At 33.3% G+C, this 14,772-nt stretch overlaps 1 protein-coding gene across 2 annotated transcripts; it reads left to right on the top strand.

The window, feature by feature from the left end:
- Positions 1–2,190: 2,190 nt before the first annotated feature.
- On the top strand, positions 2,191–14,407 carry LOC128234892 (solute carrier family 25 member 44-like). Of its 2 annotated transcripts, XM_052949499.1 has the most exons (5): positions 2,191–2,310; positions 5,463–6,327; positions 6,620–6,747; positions 8,590–8,816; positions 10,182–10,312. In XM_052949499.1, the coding sequence occupies exons 2-4, from the start codon at positions 5,661–5,663 to the stop codon at positions 8,776–8,778; spliced, it is 984 nt and encodes a 327-aa protein (XP_052805459.1). In that variant the 5' UTR covers positions 2,191–2,310; positions 5,463–5,660; the 3' UTR covers positions 8,779–8,816; positions 10,182–10,312. The 2 variants fall into 2 exon arrangements, with proteins under 2 accessions (XP_052805459.1, XP_052805460.1); XM_052949500.1 differs by lacking the exon at positions 8,590–8,816 and having other exon boundaries at positions 10,182–14,407.
- The last annotated feature ends 365 nt before the right edge of the window (positions 14,408–14,772 follow it).

Raw genomic sequence — 14,772 nt, forward strand, 5'->3', positions numbered from 1 at the left:
GTTCCGTGTTTCTTGTTTGTGATTTTTTTGTTTTTGTGTTCTATGTCTTTGGCGTTAATGCCCTGTGCCATTAAACGGGGGTTATGTTTAAGTTTTTGGCTGCTAAGCTTGTGTAGCTTAGCACGTAAATATTTATATAGGTATTTACAAATTATAGCACTGCATGGTGATAAAAACAATAGTACACATGCATGTCATATATAACAAGTGAACCTTTATTGATGTACATATTAATTTCCAATGGGCGCGGCCTGTATCTCCGGGATAGGCGAGAGACTGACTTCTCTAAGAAGCTTGCTGGTTGTCATTTCTCCGTCTTCATATTATTCCCTTAACTTGTGGAGTCGGTCATGGGTAGTCATGTAGGTTGCTCGCTGGTAGCGAGTGAGGCTCTGCTCTGATACGAGTTGGACATCGAGGGTCTCTGCTCCAGAATGGAGAAGAGGAATTAGAACGTAGAGTGGTGCGCCGACTTTCCCAACTTTTCCATTTATGCGCCTATGCCATCCTTGAACCAGGTGACCTTCACGTACGACATGAATTTAAGGTCTGGGGTGCTTCGTGGCGGGATTCGGTCACGATGTCCTCTAATGTTTCAATCGCTGCCCGTGTGTGTTCAGCCGACAGGAACACACATACGTGGTTAATAGACCAAGGTTGGGTGAAGTGGAACACGCAACCTTTCTGCATTGTATTGGGAAATGTTTGATACATTGACCATTCTTCAGGAACGCATGGATATAGTTGTGTACATGGGGCCTTGACTATTTTGAAGGTTCCGTCAATAAACCATCTCTGTGCTCTTTGAAGATATGGTTAAGTTGCGCTTTAGTTGACAAGACAATGTGCCTTTCCCCATCGTCTGCTTGAATGTCATCAACCAGGAATTCGTCCCCTTTAATGAATCTAGTATCCAGGACAAAGTGTTTGTCTGTCGGTACTGGGTTCTTAGGACGGAGCTTCTGGCCGGAGGAGTTGACCATTCTTACAACGGCTTTTCCCCCAATGATTTTGCCATGGTACATATCAGTACCTTGTTTACTGGCCCTGGATTAGATGCATAGGTGTGTTGATGCAAGCCGCAAATGAATGTGTCGCTCAAATGCCTTACAATGGCTGGGCAGCATACTTTCTTGTTAACTACGTACGTTGCATATGGACCCAATAACCATACTCGCTCTGTGTTCGTTTTACCGTGTATGTAAAACCGTCACTGCTTGCCAACTTTAATCCTCCACGTTGTGAACCATTATATTGACTGTCGTATATAATACTGACTCAGTCGCATCATCGATGACAACATTGTCAACTTGTGTATCGACCATATATTGATGGTCTCTAGACGATTAATCTGTCTATTCTGGACAACCTTGACTCCTTGTGGTTGCTGGATAGGCGACGTACTGGTGTTGTGGGGCTGGCGACTGTGGCTGATGGAGAGGGGGGCTGAGGGTCTTCGTGTTCATGGATCTCTTCTGGCCGAGGATCTATCTCATCGCCTACTGCCATTCGTAGAGTAAGGGGAAGCGTTGTAGGTATCACACGATTGTTTGAACTGATGTGCTATAATAATATACATTTTCATTTCTTTACCTTGTTTGGAAAATTGCCGAAAATATCAAATTTTATAGGTATAGGAACGCTTTTAGCCACTGGTTTTCAGACATTTTCCTAAAATTGTGCTCATTAAAAGACAAAAAAGGTCTTTAAAACGGTCAATCTATGACAATGCAGCTTAAGGTATTCAATGTACAATTGGGTGATTGTTGGTTGCCAAGTGACCCGAATTAGTTTGGGATTTTTATAGGGTTTCATGAGTTTAGAAAGAAAATGTGATACCAAAATACGGGGGAAAACCCCAAAAAAGTTTGTTTGCCTTTAATTTCATTTACTTTAAAGAACACTACAGTACAGTAAACTCCAAAAAAAAAAATAGCTATAGTTTGTTGGGATTTACATATTGGGAATCAGCAAGCAATACGCTTTATTTTTCATACCTTTTACAGATAAGCGTGTTGGGAATGAAGGCGAACATTTGATTACAAGTATAAATAAAAAAAACACCGGAGAAAATATTTCAGATTCACCACCGTCTTTGTCCCAAAAAATGACGTTCGATTCGGTAAATGCTAGCACCAACCGGCATTCCTCTTTTCGGTAGTTTATCCTTAGGTTAATCATTTGACATACAGATAACTTCCGGTATTAATTGAAACCTTGAACTTCGACAGATCTTGTCGGTTATTTTAACTATTATTATTCTGAATTAAATTATGAGCCAGAGTTATGAATTGGAAAAAAATATATAAGGTATACCAGTTTAGCTGAAAAATATATCCATTATTCCCCGCTTATCAGTAATGATGTTAAAATTGTTTCGATTTTGCCTTTGTTATTACCTGAAAAGCTGATCGAAATGACCTCTCTACTGGACAACATTTACAAAGGACATGTACAAATATACGTACCATGCCCAAAAATTCTTAATATCTTTTATATTTACAGTACATGCTTATGAGATTTGTGGTCCAGCGGGTCCCTAGACTTACCGAAATACGATTATTTACCGAAAGACGGATAAAATTACCGAAATACACATGAAAGTTACCGAAAGACGCCTTCTAATGCATTTATTTTTAAATAATCTTGTATATAAAGTGATTATACTCATTGTAGCCAAAAATTATAAAATAATATTTAGAAATAATGACTTTATTGACAAAATAATTTCCCTTTTTAGTCAAATAGAGTTATCTCCCGTCGTCAACCGAAATACGATTTATGGATATGGTTAAACTGGAGTAAACATGATAGAAATTTACCGAAAGACGCTTGCTATTGTATTTATTTTTAATATTCATATATATTTGATGATTTTACACATTGTAGCCAAAAATTATAAAATAATATCTAGAAATAATGAGTTTTTTGACAAAAGAATTTCCTTTATTTAGCCAATAAGAGTATTCTCCTGTTCTCAACCGAAATACGATTTATTGATATGTTTAAGGTGAAGTAAGAACATGACAAATATATACAGTTGACTTAATACTAATTTTTTATTTTATTTTTCATCATTTCTCTACATTCATGACACATACATTTGATTAACATCGAACATGGAAGGCTGCATAAAACATAAGTCATACACATAATAAAATTACATGAAATATTGAACGATGCAAATACAAAATAAAATGATTAACTTACAATATGTATTTAAATCATTGACAAAGACATATACATGTTAATGACAAAAGCTATGGTAAATGTACATTGAAAATTCACCTTGTGTTACAAACAAATGTGTCAGACATACAAACAATAATGTTTTATTATTATGTGCAATATTTATTATTAACTATGTAGATATCTTCATCGTTGAAATCAAACAGTTAAAGTTAAAATACTTTATTTTTTATGGTTTAGCATGGTGCATTAGAAATAATAGCCTGCATTTCCAGTGTCTGCAATGGATTTGGATTAGTCTTCTGACGTACGTGTCCCTACAATGGCAGACCTTAACTCTTTGAATTAACCTTCAACTAGCTCATTGGACAGGTGAACAAACTTTGTGAATGGTTGTGACCTCCAATCCACAGTTTGTTTTAGGACATGGTTAATGGACTCGCAATTGTTGTTTGTCCAGTTTGGGGGAATTGCCTCATTCTTTACAGGGTCGTTAAATCTGGGAAACTAGATTCAATAGCCTTGACCAAGGCCTTTTCATCGTCAGTTCCAATGACCAATTTGTCGGAACTGACTCCTAACTTGAGCTTCAGGTGATGAAAAAAGTGACTATATGTTTCGAAATCACTGTGGTCGTGTATGAACATGGGGCCTAAGAAAATTGGGGGGTCACCAGTGCAGCGGCGATTGACGGACAGTTGTTTGTAACAAGTAACTGTCACGTGTTTACAAATTCAAACTCAGTGATTTGGCTATCATTTACTAAAGGTACAAAATGGTTTGGCACAAAGTTGCTTATGTCAACAGACATCATCGTCCACATGACGGAAAATTGGGGTTGTGAGTTTCCGGCATCATATGATAATCCACTATATGCACACGATTTACAAACAAATTTGAGGTTTTTGGCACTCCATGACTTAAGGTCTTGCTCGGACATTTAGCATGAACCCAATTCCTACAATTAGAACAATGTATGCATTGATCACTACTACAGTCAACAACACATATATATAACACAAGGAAACTCATCCATCATTAATGATTTCAGAGTGTAAAGTTCTATTAATTTGGACTTCTTTAATACTCACAGCAATAACTTACCTTTTTACTCGCGATTGTTATTTATGAATCTTCAAATAAAGCCGTCAATTTGTGTGAAAATCACCCGCAATTATAAATGTACACGTAATGCGGTCCTTTAATGCGTAATTATTATGGTATTTACTCAACACGTGTCACAGAGCCGAAAAGGGTTTACCCAAATTAACACACTTTCAATAAAACCAAACTGTCCCCCAAAAACCGTGCCGCTACTTTGTGGGGTGTCATATACCGGGTGATAATTATGTTGTTTTAAACATCGCCTGATTTTGTGTATTTGGTGTGGTCTGGTTATTAGTGTCCATAAGTAAGCTAATTTATCTGAAGATGAGAACTTCGCTGTTTAAAAACTTCTTATTTCAATTTTCATATAAACAAAAATTAAAATTTGAAAGCCCTGAACTATACTGTAGATCTAAGTTAGTTTAAAAGAAAAGGATTTTAGCGACATTTTCGACCTATTTTAAAGGCAATGTTTCAAGTATATTCCAAAATACTTTCAAATGCTGTTTATTGATCTAACATTTCCATAAGAATATAAATTATATTATTTGAATCCAAATTCATAATCATTTTCATAATACAACAACTAATAAAGTTATTTTTACCTGCGTTAAATCGTCTTTCGGTTGGCGAAGGGAGACAACTATTTCACTGACATATTGTCTTTATTCAATTGAACAATAAGTAAATATTTTCATGAACTTTTTCATTTTTATGAGTGTGTTTTAGTTATATGAATATTATGAGATCATCATTAATTGGAATAATTGATTATTTTGGAAGCTTTTATCTGTCTTTCGGTTGGCGAGTCGGCACGCGGAATTCGATCTCGAACACTGAAATTTCATCTGCCTATTACATCATTATATTTTAATATTTTTCTCTAAAATTTTGTTTGGTAATGTATTTGTATAATATTAATATAAAAACAATAAAATAAATGCATTAGAAGGCGTCTTTCGGTAACTTTCATGCGTCTTTCGGTAATTTTATCCGTCTTTCGGTAAATAATCGTATTTCGGTAAGTCTAGGGACCGTGGTCCAGCTATGTCTAAAAATTGAATAAATCTTGAAAATATATAATTTGAGATGATTTAGTGCAAATGTTGCCTAGGCTTTAATTGTTATTTGTTTATTGAAGTTAATTGTAATTGTCATTATTTCAGGAGAGCATCATGAGAAACACTGACAAGATGGATCTACACATGTACATTCAATATCACATACTAAAATCATGTAATAATTGAAGAATTTTAGCGAACCAATCTACAAAATGCATCATATACTGTAATTAAATAATAGTATGAAATTCAGTAGCAGCAATCTCATTTATCTATAAAGTGTGTTTGTTAAAAGAACTAACCATGGATGAGCTGCTTGGTGAAGAGATCCATGTTATAGAACTACACATGATGGATCTGAGAAAGTTTTTCCCCCTCACAGCAGCATCAAATGCAGCTGCTAGAACCTTCCTATATCCATTACATCTTGTGAGGACGCATTTGCAGACTCAGGTTGGCAAGCAGGCATACAAGGGAACGTGGGATGCAATCAAAAGTATTCATGGGCAGCAGGGCATATCAGGGCTTTATAGAGGATTACCTGTCCATTTGTGCCAAGTATTACCGGGAATGGGGTACATTTACACATATGAGTATGTGAGAAATGTTATACGGAATCACACTAACTGGAGTGATGGGACAAAGTCTTTAATTGGAGGTGGTACTGCTTCTGTTGTTGCGCAGATTTTTAATGTACCAATAGATATAGTCTCACAACACATGATGCTTATTGATGGTAGAAAAAAGTCCAGTAAAAATGTGACTGTTAAAACTAACGCGCAAAAATCTTTACAGCAGATAAACATAACCGAAGAAATGAAGCAAAGACGATTTGGAGTGTTTCAAGGCGTTGTAAGACATGTGTATCATAATGATGGAATACTAGGTTTCTATCGTGGAATGTCTATGTCATTGCTTCTTTTCATTCCAAACAGTGCACTGTTCTGGTACTTCTATGAACATTTGAAAGGTAAATGAACATTTAATTTATAAAAAATTGGTTTTCCTCACAGTGCATCATATTGAACCAAAAATGCTCAAGCTTTATTAAATCTAATCAACATAATCTACTGTCTGTTCTATAAAATATTTTTTTTACTTTTCTTGTTGAAGTGCATACGGGTGGGTAAAATCTTACACCATACATAAATCAGTATCTGTAAGCCTTTAGTGCATCAAATGCAAGATACATGATAATATTAAATGATTTATAACTACCTCACTACTTTTCCAGAACTCATTTAATGATTATAAAATTTCAGGCAAGATGGTGAGTGTTTTGCCAGAGAACGTTCCACGGATGTTGATCAACTGCTTGGCTTCACCCCTGGCGGGTATGTCAGCAGCAGCTATTATGAATCCTGTGGACGTGGTCAGGGTTCGCATGCAGGTAATTTTGCGTAAGGTGGAGAGAGAATACAGCATGTTCATTATTAAAGCTTTAGTCAGTTAGACATTGATTGAAATTAGCACAAACCTTTTGTTCCTTCACTAATAAAATAGTTGCAAAGCTTTATCATAGCCGGTCTTGTTTAATTTTATGATGCCAAGCTGAAGCAGTATATATATATATTCTTTTTGTAAGAACTTGAACTTTCCAAAAGTTTAATTTCTATGACTAATGTAGATATCGTACATGTAACTGAGGCAGTCATGTACATCAGGGAAGTGATTTGTCTGCGGTTGCGGGGATATCTGTGGATCTGATGGCTCCAGGCACCAAAGAAAATCAAATAAAAATATCCAGTATTCTTAAATTTTTACATGGCAGTGGGCTTTTCCCCTTTTACTTCATTTGGAGCCTAGAGCAGCCGTTAAACACCTCAACTGCTTCATCAATCACATCCCTGTATATTAATATAGGACTTAAGATTATAGATTATAGTTACAGATTTTAATCATACCTTATTTAAAGAGCAGATAATATATTATTGAGCCTTAGTCATTTATTTTTCCTCACATTTTGTATGTTGTTCATTGTTTAAAGTCATTGCGCTGATATTGCATGTATCAGTAACTATTTTTACCAGTGAAGTATTTCTGCATTTAAGTCAATGGTGGTGGTGTTGTGACGTATTTGAATTATTACAGTATTCAATGTTAGCTGCAGCATGCCTCAATGATTTATAAACATGCTTGATATCCTCATTTTGCATATATATAGCCTTTATAATATTCTCTAATACTTCATTCAAAAAAGGCAAACAATATATTTTAAATTTATGTTTATATATAATGTTATAGCTTCAAGGGCCTATATTTTATGAAATAAGCATTTTTACTTTCCTAGATTGCCAAATTTAGAGTCCTCAATTAAACTAATATATATTTATATATATTGAAAAGTATTGATTTCAAACTATTGTGCAACAATCGTAAAATTACCTGAGGTTGATCCCAAAAAACCTATCTATGTAATTCTACTTTATGTTGGTCTTGTAAGGAACACATCTTAATACATATGTGTATGAGGAAATATAGAATCTAGAACACTATTTGGACGGCTAGTGCCAATGTCACTGTTGTAAATTTCAGGGGGAAAATGGTAAAAGCACATTTATATAGAATTAAAACAAGCTCACAAACACATGTGGTCGAGGTTGATAGTGTATGGATATGAATTATGAATAACTTAGACACCAAGTTTTGTTCATAACTTTGTTTCCTACTTTGTTTGCTGTCAGTTTTACTGAAACATTTGATCTGCCTGACTTTGATTTGGTGGAAAGATTTTATAAGTCATAATTTCCAGTTTTATTTAATAATAAATTTACTCTGAAGATATTTTAAGATTAAAATTTATTCTGAAGACATTTTAAGACCGTGACAGAGTTGCACATACATTTTCAAGACTCCAAAGACAAAGTTTTGCATACATTGCCAAGATTTATAAGACAAAGTTGAGCAAACATTACCAATACTCCAAAGACAAAGTTGAGCATACACATGTACATCACCATTGCCAAGACTTATGGTTAAAGTTGAGCATACATGCATTGCAAAGAAGCACTCAATTCCAAAGTTTTTCTCAAAACCAAGACTTCAAAAGAGGCCTAAATAAAATTTGACATAATTGCATTTTTCCCATGTAAACATATACCAGATTGGAAGCAAGCAAAATTATTTCACTCAAAAGAAGAATTCATTTTTGTTATACAGATATTAATATTCCATAATAAATTCATCCACTTACAGATATCTAATTAAGTCTTCTTTTTTCTGTCCCACACAGACCAAAAACGTGGCCCTTCGCAACACGGTTGAGACCCTGATACAAGAGGAGGGTTTTTTCTGGCTCTTTAAAGGGCTAACTGCCCGCTTCTTTCACTCGGCACTTGGCTCTACCATTCTCATTCTTGGTTATGAGGCTGTTAAAAGAGGTAGTCTTAAATCAAAGTATCAGGACCAGGTTCGGTGGTAGTACAGTGTTCCACGGTTGACACCAGCAGGCATCCGTAGGTAATACTCCTAGATTAGATTAATGATAATAATTAACTGTTCTGTGTCATTGTACATAAATTTCTGGTTAGAAGTTTTACCAGGACATTAAGTTTGATATGATATTTCAGTGACTGTTAAGTGTATTGCTCTGTATAGTGTATATATTATTACTTGCATGATTCATATAAATGTTTCATATTTGTACTTATTTCATTAATATGGTGTAGCTTACTATTTCTCATAATATTTCTTGTATTAAGTTGAAAAACTTTCTACTTCTGAGAGTCTTATAAAACACAATACATTTGAAAATTATTTTTTATGAACGAAACATTATTCGGGCCCAGTGAATGCCTTGTAGGGTTCCAACAATGAGATAGTGACCTTGAATTTGTCTGAAAATCCAAAAGAAATTAACTGGCTGAATAATCTTTTGTTTATTAAAAATATCTTTTGAAGTAGTGTGGCTTTTAAATTCTCTCAGTGTGCTGCACTACTACATTTATTCGCTTGAAATTTACCGCTTCAATACTTTTTCTGCATGCTTTTTGTATATTACTAGTTTTGCATGCTATTCCTACTTGTGTATACATATTCAAATGTTAATGGGTATTGTTACGTTATATGGCGTACATGAATCTTGTTTTTACTGACTAATATGTAGACAAATTTATACTGAGTATTAATTGGAAGTTGTAATGTCTGAATTGTATCCTAATTTTGAACTGAGATATTTATCAGAAATAAAGTCATGAAATGTTTATGCATTCTGATGGGTTTCTCATAGTATTCTATAAAGAACACCAGCACTGATTTATACTCAGTAAATAGACTGCAGCATCACTGCACGAGATGAGTTGCTAACAGTCTCATTGAACAGTTGGCTTCCCAAGCATTTCTTTGTAATTTACAAGCTTATTTAATAAAACAGTTTATTAAATCCATAACAACATATGGTATTTTAATCTGTTATTATTTTAGCCGGTTCAAAGAAATAAGGTTGGGGTATAAAACCATATTGCAGTGGACTTGGTAGATTTAAGATTAAGTGCAAAACTTAGACCTTGGCCATAACTCAAAAACTGTTTAGGAAAGTAGGTACCCGGTACACATTTTGCCAGAAATATTATACAATGTACACTTGTACATCAAAGCCCATAACTCTTACTTTAATAATTATTAAGTCATAATGTAGTTGCAATGGAATAAAAACAGATGTGCATTGGCTCTACTGCACTCTTGTTTGTCGTATCATTTACATCTTGTTTAAATTAAAGATATTTAAAGTTTGAGAGTGCCTTAGTCTCATGCCTTATAATGTACTTATAGAATAGTATAATATATTCAATTTCCGATCATTGTTACCGGTTTTTCTGATTTCAGACCAAATGTGAGGGGTTCCTTGGCACGTACGTTCGTCTGTGCAGGGAGAGTGGGTACGGCTGGGTATTCAAGGGAATGTCTGCTCGTACGTTACACGCCGGCTTCAACTCCATGCTTGTGATGTTTGTTTATGAGTCTGTTAAACGAGTCAGCCTGAAGCCCGAATATCAGGGATGCACTAGATGGTGATCTTCAGGGATTCATAATCCATCATATCAATAGGCTATGAACAGTTATCTTTCATATGGAGATTGTGGAAGGATGAAGATACCTGCAAGACCAAAAAATTACTGACCATCGTAGTTTGTTTATTGTAAAATTGGCAAATTGCATACCAGACCAGACCAACCCAAAATTTACTGGCTCAAATGACTTGAATTTTTGAAATTTGTACTCAACCTTGACATTTTGATCTTACTGCCAGCTAGTTGTTGAAAGTTCTTTTAACCTAAGCTAGAATTTGTACTAAAAAATCAACATTTTGAAGAATAATTGAAAGAAGAGACTGTTGACGCTAGCTGTTAATTCAACCAAGTTCATAAAAGATTCTTGTGGAAACTTGAAATTTGTCATAATCATTCTTTTCTATTGATGTAAAGTTAAATGTTTATATTGGTGTAAAAAAACTCATCAATATCATTGTTGCAACACAAACTGAGAACTTATGAAAACTAAGTCTTAACAAAACTTCAGACCTTTTAACTCAACGTGCATATCTTTTAATTAAAACATTATTAGCTAAGTACGGAAAAAAAAACCACTACTTCAACTTTCCATCTGTGTTGAGCTTTTGGTATACAATAAAGATGAATCTTCTTGTTGATGTTTTCAAACATAATCAGTCAGGATTACTATCTGGTGCCAGTCGATGTGTTCACTGTGTGTTTTTTTGGTTGTGGTTACTCTAAGTCCTGAAATACCGGTAACATTATTTTGTCTCATCACAAAATGATTGTTAATTCAATTTGTTATGATGCTGCACTGTGATTTTGTTTTTTATATATTTTGTTAATTGATTGTGTTTTAGTACTCAAGATTACTACAATGTTTGAAACATTAAACTTAGCTGTAGATTTATATTTTAAGAAACACTGAACTTCATCAGCACTTTGATTTATTAACTTTTGAGTAACAAAATTATTCTATTAATCGCCCATCCCCCAGTTTTGGGCCCGAAAATGACCATTTATTAGCAAATTCATGCAAAAACATTGCCTCCTTTAAATGCCCACCCTCCATTTAAAAAAACAACACAACATACCTTTCAAACAATGAGTTTCCTGATTTCTTGCTTTACAAAATTTGCTCTTAACTTCACATTTGTTGTCTTTACATCGAAATATTAGAATGATGACCGATTTTTATCTTAGATAAAAGTAATTGTGTCTTATTCACACCCATCCCCTACTTTGAACTTGAGTACAATTATAATGAACGCCCAGGGATTAATAGAATAATTAATGGATTTTGCTCATAAAATAATCTTGGTTTGCTTAAAAATGAGAATACTAATATTAATACGTTGTTTTGAGAAAGCTTTGTCATGGCTTCAATGACTCTTTTATTGCCTTTTTTTGCTTTATTGTTTAAGTGATATGTTACTGCACTTTGAAAACCAAGATGATCATCAACAGAAACCAATATGATGGAATTTAATATCATCATACTTTTAGGTAAGGATTGCTTTTAACACAATTATATAAAAAAAGCTATCATTTTAGAAGATAAAGTACATTGTTTTGAGAAAGCTTTGTCATGGCTTCAATGACTCTTTTATTGCCTTTTTTTGCTTTATTGTTTAAGTGATATGTTACTGCACTTTGAAAACCAAGATGATCATCAACAGAAACCAATATGATGGAATTTAATATCATCATACTTTTAGGTAAGGATTGCTTTTAACACAATTATATAAAAAAAGCTATCATTTTAGAAGATAAAGTATTGCTCTAACATAAAATGAAACTGAACATGTGATACTTTCCATTTTTTTCAAATACAAGCCTGGCTATAGTTTTTAGTTTCAGCAACGAGGCTGTTGAGTTTCCTTATGGGTTTGTCTGAAGACTCCTTGGGAATATAATAAGCAAAGGGAGCCTATGAGTACACAAAGCCATATTGTTATTATGTGATATTTTCCTAACATCCTAGTACCATCATTACAGATACCTCAAGTTTTCCACTTTATATAAACTTTTATATTTAGTTTATCTTTTAATTGATTCCATATACTGGTATTTTAGATGTGTTATATCTGAGCCTCATTCCTAAGGTAACTTGATCGAGAAATTGAAACTTAATGAAAATGTCCTAACTGTGACAATATTTATCTTAATATGCTCTCTACTTTTTATCAGACTTTAATATGAATTCATAATTTAGATCATTTTCTTTTTAATTTTCGTATATTTATTGTTCAAACCTTGTTAGTTTTCATAACATTCAGCTAAGAAAAGAGGCATGCTGAGTTTTCTTCTAAATGAAACCAAAGTTGCATTATGAATGCGGCTCTTGATATTGAAATTTGTCACGGCATTTCATTGAGACAGGGTCCGGTTTGAAGCATGTATGATATTTATGTCTCACATTCTTTGTCTAGAATTATTAGTTGTTTTAAACCAATTTTATTAGTTTATTACATGAGTCATGTTTTTAAGTTTTGTTTTTATAATCAAAAGATACTTTGTTATTTATAGAGCACTTTTCTGCAGCCATACTCAAGTAGTCAGAATATAACATTTTTAAAATGTTGCACATTATTTTGCTCAAACTATATTATTATGTATTTCAAAGGATTAACATTGTTAGCAACATTTTGGACTCATCTTTGGCCTCTATTTCAAACCACGAATATTGTTTTGATCAAAATATTAAGTCCAATTACAATTATATTTCATTTTTAAAGTATGAGCTTTGTTTAAATTGTGGAAAAGATCACTTTAGCCTGTGTTTAAAAAATATTGTCCACTGTTTTAAAGCAGGAGCCATCATTACAACATGTTCATGAATGATTTTGGACGCTGCTTCAAAGCATGAACAATAAATGTTTACAATAGGCCCCACTAATTTATTGGTTTGTTTTATGAACTTCGGTCAATTCTTATATCAAGTTGCTGGTTCAACGTTTCCTTAAGTAATTTTAGAACAGTGTTTTTAAACATTTTTTTTTTCACAATTACCAATTGTCCAGCAAGAAAACACTTGAATACACTGAATTTCCATTTTATAAGCATTTGATAGATTTGACACAGGAAATATATTTTTTATGGGTCTTCAAAAACTGTACATTAGAAGATTTATTAAAGTTATTAGGTAGACATGTATTCTTTAAGTACAACGATGGTTTTCTTGTTACTCACTTCTTACATTATAGTTACTGCAGCTTGCTCCCTGAGTTAAAGAAATTATATATGAGTGAAAAGCATGAGTTGTATAATTTCAGTAAAGAGGGATTTAGGTGGAGTAATTGTTTTCGTACTATGCTTTTATTTAAGTGACTACATGTAGCATTGTAAATCATCTGCATGTTACATGGTACTGACCATATAGAACAGTTAAGCTCTGCCTAATAGTAAACAGTCCAATATGGGAGTTGATGTATAATAGATAAAAAAACAGTAAAACAACAAAGTAGTACAATCATTTTTATTGCATTCAGTTGAAATTTCATTTTGTTAACTTTTCTGTAATTGTCTGTAAGTCTTATATATCAAATATCTTCAACCCGTTAGGTTCTCAATATGTTGATTCAATGATTATATGGCAGTAAGGTTATGTGGACTTGTTGCTGGATGCACTTAAGTGTTCAAAATTATATTTTGTCAAATGGGATGGCCATATTTTTTATTGGCTGAACATTTATTTAGGTAAATCAGAGGTCAGCAGTTATTTATTCTAACATATAGGTGCATCGGTGTATTTTAACAGAAAGTTAGCGAGTAGACAATATATAATTTTGAACACTTAAAGCTGGTTAATGTTTGTTAGTTATCAAATTAAAATGATGGCCGGGCTGCGCTGGGACTGACTACGTTTGAATTAATTAGTGCATTATGCAGCATATTAACAAACATTAACTCAAACTGAAAAGATTAGTTTTGCAACTAAATGATACTAAGGTGATATTAATGATTTTTAAATATTTCTTTGTTTGATTCAGCTGATAATTTTCAGCTTTTAATACTGTTACTGTATATTTAAGATTTAGTAAATTATCCAACAAGATTGACCTATGTTTCTTCATCTATTTTAATTCCCCTTTTATTTGCTATCAGGCCGTATAAAATTGATTCCATGTTAAGCATCAGGTACCTATTTCAAAGACAACTTACCCTGCAGGAAAGAAAACAAAACAGTACCATAGAAAAAAAAAGATAAGTTTTACAACAAATGCATTTGATTTCCGATTTCACCAATGGAAATCATAAAGACAGCATCAAATTACAACAGGTCTATACATTTATAAAATTGTTATTTTTACCATCAATTTCTGAAAGATCATTTTTATAACCCAATTTCGATAATGAATAGTTGATGTTTTTTAATTCTGAAGGCTTAATGCTTCTGCCCAATGATGCTTATCGAAGAAACA

Source organism: Mya arenaria, chromosome 5 (genome assembly GCF_026914265.1).
Source record: "Mya arenaria isolate MELC-2E11 chromosome 5, ASM2691426v1".
Lineage (NCBI taxonomy): Eukaryota > Metazoa > Mollusca > Bivalvia > Myida > Myidae > Mya > Mya arenaria.

Excerpts from the sequence above, each read along its gene's own strand:
- LOC128234892 (XM_052949500.1), top strand. The coding sequence starts at position 5,661 with ATGGATGAGCTGCTTGGTGAAGAGATCCATGTTATAGAACTACACATG. Across the intron at positions 6,328-6,619 it reads CTTCTATGAACATTTGAAAG|GCAAGATGGTGAGTGTTTTG; the intron begins GTAAATGAACAT and ends ATAAAATTTCAG. Across the intron at positions 6,748-10,181 it reads TGGTCAGGGTTCGCATGCAG|ACCAAATGTGAGGGGTTCCT; the intron begins GTAATTTTGCGT and ends TTCTGATTTCAG.